Consider the following 8,293-nt stretch of genomic DNA (forward strand, 5'->3'; position numbering starts at 1 on the left):
GACAGTTACTTTCGCATTTATAATATTAGTAGAACAGAGATGCTAATACCACAGACAACCTATTACTACGAGGTAAGTTCTGAAATAAATAGAAGTTACAACTAGGTTGCTATACTACGGTAAACCTGAACTAGTTAATATATATCTAAATGTATATAGATTTCTCGCATTCAAACCACATATACTTTAGTCGGTATTACCCACAACACTATATATAATAACGGGTGGCCTTTTAAATAATTCTCATTCAGAGCCGGTGTGTTGTTATGTCAACAGGAAAATGTTGAATAAAAACAAAATCATTTGCATTCTCATATACGTCTCTAGTACATCATGTTTTCACTCGGAGATAAGAAATGTGAGTGATTTATTGACTTTCCTGTATCCATATTAATAAATATGAATTAAAATGTGTACAAATATATATATATATATATATATATATATATATATAAAAGTATTTCATGGATGAACCAATTTTTTTAGCTTCCATGTGGTTCCATTTATAGATATGGTTTAGTTCTAACAATTTAAAAGCGGTTCAGTTTTTGTTTTTTAAACAAAATGATAATCAGCATATCGGTTTCTAATAATCATCGAAGTTACTTGACCAATTTTGACGTTACAAATTTTGAATAATTTAAACGAGTGTTACAATGGTACTAGGCATTTGATTCGTGTGCGTAATCGATCACATTGTTATTGCTTCATATTGTTAGTAGATATATGTAAATAGCTTATCGTTATTTTAAGAATTCAGTATATTCGCTTAAAAAACAAATAAACAAATAATTTCTAAGGTGAGAAGTGGATGTAATTTAGTTTCTAGTTCGTGTCTGGTATGACATTATTACTCACAAAACTTATGATTTATCGATGTTAATGTATTTACAAGAAAATGCATTTTAATTTTTCAGAAAAGACCTATAGTAACAATAACCGATGGCAAAATAAAGGGCACGGTCGAAAAAATTTATGATGGATCTCCATATTATAGTTTTAAAGGGATACCGTACGCCGAAGCTCCTATTGGAAAGAACAGGTTTGAGGTACTGTCTTAATAATCATTATTAATATTTATACTTACCTTAAAGTCAAAATCTCTAAACTTTTTATCATTAAAGGTATTATGGTATATTTAATTGTCTCAAGTACTATGTTGGAAATTAAGATAAATGTTCTAATTTACTTGTAAGTTATCAAAAATGATTTAAAATAAAATTCACGAGAAGCAAGAATTACAAGCCAAACTAAAAATCAAGTAGAGGTCTATAGTGCGAGTAAACAGTTTCTCTTTTACTAGATTATCATGTCTATCGTACAATTATTCATCATGTTTTACAAATCTATTTTTTTTCATGTTCCTGTACAATACTATTATTTTCAGGCACCACTACCTGTCAAACCATGGGAAGGTATCCGTGATGCCGCAGAACATGGACCTATTTGTAAACAAATTAATTTTACAACATCTCAGCCAACTGGAAGCGAACAATGTTTATTGCTGAATGTCTATACTAAATCTCTAGACACACAGTCCAAAATACCGGTAATGGTGTTTATTCATGGAGGTTCTTACGACTCGGGATCGGGCAATTCCGATATGTACTCTCCAGATCTGATCATACAACACGACGTCATATTGGTAACTATCAACTACCGCTTGGAACTTTTAGGTTATATGTCTTTAGACATTCCTGAAGTACCAGGCAATGCAGGAATGAGAGACCAAGTAATGGCCCTTCGCTGGGTTAAACAAAACATTATGAAATTTGGAGGTGATCCCGATAATATTACTATATTTGGGGAAAGTTCTGCAGGGACAGCTGTCACATACCTTATACTGTCACCGATGGCTCAGGGGTTGTTCCATAAAGCCATAGCACAGAGTGGAGTCAGTCTGCAAGACTGGGCTCAAGGGAGAAACTTAATACAGAGAGCATTTAGAGCAGGTGCAGTACTTGGAAAAGAGACAAAGGATGTTCGTGAACTATTAGACTTTCTTCGCAGTCTGCCAGCCAGCAATCTCACTAATCTTAATAACAAGACATCCACTCAGGATGAAAGATACAGAGATTTGGCACAAAGATTTGTTCCTGTTGTTGAAAAAAGATTTCCAAATATTGAGCCGTTTATAAGCGAGGATCCTGCGCTAATACTGCTGCACGGTACCACGAGTAAAGTACCACTTATGCTTGGATATAATTCTGGCGAAGGTCTCACAATCGTTTCCAGCGAAATACCAAGACTAGACTTACGTAATAAAAATGCTTCATATCTTGTACCAAGTAACTTAGTTGATAGACTTTCGGAAGAGCAAATAATCGAAGTTGGAGCAAGGATCAAAAGATTCTATGTTGGTAATGGGAATTTCAGCCAAGATCACCCTGAGAGTATACGTGATATGGCCACAGATTTGCATTTCGCATACAATACGCACAGATTTGCTTATCTCTATAGCAGCTTGCAAGTACCAGTGTATATGTATAGATTTAATTACGATACTGATTTGAACGTAGCCAAAAAATTTACGCCATACAAAAATCTAGAAGGTGCCAGTCACGCAGATGATCTTTTTTACTTGTTTTACAATACGCTGAATAGAAAGATTTTTGATAGCGATCCGAAATTAAGAAAATATACATATGAAATTACCAAAATGTGGACTGATTTCGCCAAAACGGGGTGAGTCAAAAATTGCACAGTTTTATGTATTCTTTATTTATTATATTCTATTTTTTCAATTGTATATAACAACACACTAGTTAAATTTAAATAATGCTGAAGCATCGCACACCTTACCTTACGTAATTACCATATTTTAAATTACTTAAACAATTTCTTATTATAGAAAAAATATCCCATTTTCAGGAATCCCACACCAAATGACAGTCTTGGCGTCAAATGGCTGCCTTACACACCATCTGGGAAAGAATATTTCGCGATACAACAAAATTATACCATGGGATCATATGCTGACCAACATCGCATGGAATTTTGGAATGAAGTTTATAAAGAGGCTGCTCTGCCTTCTATAGGATAAATTTTGAGGCTGCCATTTAAATACAAAAACCGGAAAGACTACAGTACTAATTATCTATTTTATTAAAAAGAAAAATGTACACAAAAACTATAGAGCATACCCTTTTTTATTTAACACGCTTTTATGAGGTAAAGGTAAGGTGAACCTATATGTTTGTATGTGACTAACGACGCCTTTAGATTTGATCTTGATATATTCAGACAGAATTCAAACTCAGAAATTCAGAGTTAAGGATTTCTGAACACTCATGTTTCGATCGCTATTTTTTGTTATATGTAATAGGTGTGGTCTACATTATTTATGCTAGAGCGCGCAAATTAACTAGGATTTCACCTGATTCTCATCGTCCATGAACACTTGTCGGGGCTTCTGCGTTACGTTACCCGACTTTGAAGGTATGGGTCAACATATACTGGTCTTCTTTTCAGAATCTTCTTTTAATTCTTGATAACTATATGAAGCCGCACGAGTAAGTTGTTTTACGTGTAGTCAACAGCAGTGCTATTGAATCGACTACACAATATAACAATATAATTATAGTATTACAAGTTAAATCTCGTAGCTTTAACCTGTGTGAACTAAAGACGCGTAGGTTCGGTAGAGGGCGCATGGATACGCGTGTGCGCGCGTGTTATTGTATTGACATCAATCGATTGACTTTAAACTTAATCGAAATATGATATGTATCGTGATAATGGATACTTAAAGCTAAATAATACTAAAGATTTCTTTAAAAACTTTAAATAATAATACATTATTTTATAAAAAATATGTATATTTAACAATTTTAAATATATAATAATGTAAAAACATTCCCCAAGTATATCACATCAGTTAAATATCTTAATTAATAATAATATATCATTGATGCAACTCTCACATTAAATAGGTCATCTCAATTCTAATTGCCTGTATATTATGATATAGTCATATTGACTAGAAGTGGTTGATAAACTTTTCTTTCATATAGCATGGTTTCTAAACCACACTATCTATATCTCTCGAATTTAAAGATTCATATCAAAAATATTTATTTTTTTATTAACTGTATATTATTGTAAATATTGCTATAAAAACTAGAATTACTTTATAAACATACATAAAATACTCATTGATCTCATTAACAGTTTTAACAACAACTTTTCAGCCGTTTATATTTTTCAAATATAAACTTACAAGTCTTGCTAAGAATATTCTAAATAAATACTACATTCTACTAATTGACCCAATATCCCATACCACAAAACCAGTCACTCGCCTGGTCTCGAACCCTGACTTGTCTCGAACCACCACTATCTATATCATCCCTTCAGCTGACCTTAAGAGAAGGAAGATAGTGGTACCCCATTTATTTCATCTTTTTCTTTTAGAATCAGCGGTGGTAACATTGAAGTACAATTCAAAGGTTTACAACGTCAATAGAGATAGATAGAGTACTGGGATCATCCTTCTCTTTCTATAAGCTGGACATTTTCGCCTAAAGGAAACTGTATATGTCACTACTTCTTGAATCTATTTATCTATTGGATCCTTAATTATCATTTAAACCATAATAGCCTCATATTATAACAAGAAGAATATATCAAATTTATGACAGAAGAATTATTTTATGACAGAAGACCAAACTATGCATACAATAAATAAATAGATATACCTATTGTAACAATAAACACTCTTATTGTAATCTACAGCACCAAAACCTCCATTCACCGACCAATTGAATAAATAACAACCCACTATAATTTACTTTTGCTTATATGCATCAACCCAGCTTCTTTGTACAATTTATTCCAAAATTCCACATTTTCTCTATCCGCATATTTTCCAGAAGAATAATACTCGTCAATATTTAAGTATTCCTTCCCATCTATTGTGTATGGATTCCATTTAATTCCAGGACTGTTCAATGTTGGATTCCTGAAAAAAAAAATTTATTAAATTACAAAGTGTTGTTGACTGATTTTGACAAAAGCATATTGCAATAGTGATTTTATAACAACCTTTGTAAATTTGATTAAAAAGAGGTTAATAACCACAAATACGCATATCTATGTTATAATGCTACCTAAGGTAGATTGTAAATATCAATAAAAGGTTTTTATTTTATATTTGGCAAAAGCTTAATATAAAAATACCTAAAATATTTAAATGCGTATATTATGAGATATTACATATAATTAAACTTTTATGTGGACAGTGCACGTAATAGTGCAGTTCTAAATAAATAATAGTCAAACACTAATGATTGTTTGAATTTTGAAAAGAAAGAAGGAAAGCATTGTTTGCTTTTTGTCCACCAGTGATAACATTTCATAACCTCTCCGTTTTAATGGAGACATTTGAGAGAAAAAAATTTAAATCAAATGTTGCATCTAAGCAGTGCATAAAAAATCTCTGATGTAGATATAGACAGAATAGTGCACTATATTTCATTTATAGCAGCGTTTAAAAAACATAGAAAATATTCAACGGGGTTCAAAACAGCGTCTTCGCTAAAGATGTATGTATTTAAATACGGCTCATAACATTTCTTCTAACCCTTTAATTTTTTAAGCAATTGATATCCTAACTAACTGCATCCAGAAGGCATTTATTATAAAATAAAATAAAGCAATTAAAAAATTCACTCACCCGTTTTTGGCAAAATCTGTCCATAACATTGTAACTTGATCAACAATTTCTTTTAATCTTGGATTATCGCGATATGTATCTCTATTAAAACTACTTGAGAATAAATAAAACAATTCATCAGCATGCGATGCTCCTTTCATATTAAAGCCCATTATAGATTTAAGTAAATTCAACTCTGTATCAAAATTAAATCGATACATATACACAGACTCCGCATTTTTCGCATAATTATACGTAAAAATGTGTATTGCGCTGACGAAATATAAATCTGACAGTAAGGAACATACTCTGTCAACATCTTCAGCATTAAAATCTTTACCGTTGCAATAAAACTCTTTGATTCTTTTTCCAAATTCATTGAGTTTATCAGCTGTTATGTTGTTACAAATGCTTCTTGGTATATATGACGATGGGATTTTATTCCTATATTCTAACTTTGCGACTTCCATGGGCACCGATATCATGCCTTCCTTATTATTGTATCCTATCATGAGAGGTATGTTAAGACTTTTACCAGCAATTAATAAGTCCTGAGGCTTTTCAGAAAGGAAGGCATTATTATCGAACTTTTCTACAACTGGCACAAAATGCATTGGTAATCCTCTATGTTCCTCTTCTTTGGTCATTGTTTTAAATGTTTTCCGGATTAAATCCTTCATGGGTACACTTTGTAAGAAGTCCAAAGCCTCCTTAGGGTCTCTAGTATCTTTACCAAGAACTTTGCATAGTCTAAAAGCCCGATCTTGTGCGTTTATTGTTTGCGCCCAGTCTACAGTGCAAGTTCCACTTTGTGCAATAGCTTTATTAAATAATCCTTTTGACAAAGGTGATATTAGATGGTATGTGACAGAAGCAGCGCCTGCACTCTCTCCAAATATTGTTATGTTATTAGCATCACCTCCAAATTGTTGTATATTGTTTTTGACCCATTGTAAGGCCAGTACTTGGTCTTTCATTCCAGCATTCCCTGGTACTTCAGGGATGTCCAAACAGAGGAATCCAAACACCTCTAGTCTATAGTTAATTGTAACTAATACAATGTCATGTTGTACTAAAAATTCAGGACCAAGTAGAGTATCATCACCAGATCCAAACATATAAGCACCACCATGTATAAATACCATTACTGCTTTGTTTGCGTTGTGGTTCAGTGATTTTGTGTAAACATTGAGGAACAAACAGTCCTCGCTCCCTGTTTGTAATTGTCGGGTGTAAACATCAAATTGTGGACACACAGAACCATGCTCTGTTGCATTGTAAACACCTTGCCAAGGTTGTACAGGTAGTGGTGCCTGGAACAAAATGAACAAAATGATTTGGAAAATTAATTTTCTACATTGTTTTTGAAGTGACGATAATGCAACTTAATTTAATCATTAAATAAAGACTGATTATAAATACACAATACATTTTATCAACATAACAACACAGGCAAAGCAACCACTGGTTTAACACATAATTTACCACAATTATAAACAACTTTGTATTACTACATTTTGTTGTATGAATAAACAAAATAAATAAACAAAAAGTTGATATCATATAACCCTTACCTTAAACCTGAGTTTTCCCACAGGTGCTTGTCCATATGGAATACCTTTAAAGCTATAGTATTCAGAATTATCAAATAATTGTTGTACATTTCCTCTCAATTGGCCATCCTTTATTTGTACTATAGGACTTGTCTGAAATCACATATTGTTTTGTAAAGATTATGTTTAAAACTACTAGCTGACCATGCTCCAAAAAGGATTTGTGCTTTTTTCTTGTGAGTACTTTAAATGTTTAAGACTTTTCCTTCCAAGTGAAGACTATCCAGCCATTCTTGAGTTAAAAATGGTCTAAATATCTTTACTATATAGAAATAAAGAATAAATAGATAACGTGAAAGAAGGAGAACAACTCACCATGGTTGATAAAAATCTCTTAAGTTTAGTTCTAACTAGTGGTAAATGTTTAAATACACTTAAAACCATTACATTGATTATATAAGACACATTACAATGTTAAGCTGGACTAATTTTTACTAGTATTTTTTTATTTAAATTAGTGTTTTTAAATACTTATTGGAAAAGTAATTAATGCTTAATTAGCATATTTGAAAGAAAATTTTACAAGGAAATGTATTATTTTTAATTCACTACTAATTTTGATTTGAATTTGAATAATATTTATTTTTTACGCACGATTGAATATTACTATGGGTAATAAACAATTAGCTTAATATACAAATGTAAGTACTCTGTGGTGATAAAAATGAGTGTTGATAAAAAGTTTCGACTTTCGAGTTCAAAACAAGTTATTGTCTAAATTGATGACATTGACATGATTGTCAAACGTCACATAGTCAACGTCAGGGGTATGTCACTTCCATACATTTGATGAATACGTAAGTTATCATGCCATCTATGGCGCAGCACTCATCAACTATTTTAGGATCGGGCCCAAATAGATCAATAGATGGCAGTAATATCTAGTTTCAAGTTTCATGTTTTTAACGTTTGGCGTTTGAAACTTTTTCGGAGTTCGGACCGTTGTTTTGTGTGTTCATATAATTTCTGTGTTTTCTTTATTTCCACGACTTGGCTTCATTTTCGGACTATCTTATTCTTATTCATA

The 8,293-nt window shown here is 32.0% G+C and overlaps 2 protein-coding genes across 3 annotated transcripts in view; one reads left to right on the top strand and one right to left on the bottom strand.

Annotated features, from left to right (window-relative positions):
• Nucleotides 1-3,179, top strand: part of LOC119831150 (esterase FE4-like) — a 3,313-nt gene extending 134 nt beyond the window's left edge. The window contains exons 1-4 of one of the 2 annotated variants that reach the window (XM_038354420.1): nucleotides 221-358; nucleotides 918-1,049; nucleotides 1,388-2,685; nucleotides 2,872-3,179. In XM_038354420.1, coding sequence (XP_038210348.1) covers nucleotides 281-358; nucleotides 918-1,049; nucleotides 1,388-2,685; nucleotides 2,872-3,043 — 1,680 coding nt within the window. In that variant the 5' untranslated portion in view covers nucleotides 221-280 and the 3' untranslated portion in view covers nucleotides 3,044-3,179. Of the gene's footprint in view, nucleotides 1-220; nucleotides 359-917; nucleotides 1,050-1,387; nucleotides 2,686-2,871 lie in introns of those variants that run through there. The other variant, XM_038354421.1, reaches the window with a different exon arrangement.
• A 648-nt stretch (nucleotides 3,180-3,827) lies between these two features.
• LOC119831151 (esterase FE4-like) lies at nucleotides 3,828-7,956 on the bottom strand. The gene is made up of 4 exons (XM_038354422.1): nucleotides 7,582-7,956; nucleotides 7,228-7,359; nucleotides 5,675-6,966; nucleotides 3,828-4,960 (listed from the first exon to the last, which is right to left on the bottom strand). Exons 1-4 carry the CDS (start codon nucleotides 7,648-7,650, stop codon nucleotides 4,780-4,782), a joined length of 1,674 nt encoding a protein of 557 aa, XP_038210350.1. The 5' UTR covers nucleotides 7,651-7,956; the 3' UTR covers nucleotides 3,828-4,779.
• Nucleotides 7,957-8,293: the final 337 nt, after the last annotated feature.

The sequence above is a fragment of the Zerene cesonia genome, chromosome 13 (genome assembly GCF_012273895.1).
Source record: "Zerene cesonia ecotype Mississippi chromosome 13, Zerene_cesonia_1.1, whole genome shotgun sequence".
NCBI lineage: Eukaryota > Metazoa > Arthropoda > Insecta > Lepidoptera > Pieridae > Zerene > Zerene cesonia.

Bases quoted from the DNA above. Each gene is read 5' to 3' on its own strand.
- LOC119831151 (XM_038354422.1), bottom strand. From the start codon at position 7,650: ATGGTTTTAAGTGTATTTAAACATTTACCACTAGTTAGAACTAAACTT. The intron at 7,360-7,581 runs GTGAGTTGTTCT...ATGTGATTTCAG, and splicing joins AGAGATTTTTATCAACCATG to ACAAGTCCTATAGTACAAAT. The intron at 4,961-5,674 runs GTGAGTGAATTT...TTTTTTTTTCAG, and splicing joins ACAGATTTTGCCAAAAACGG to GAATCCAACATTGAACAGTC.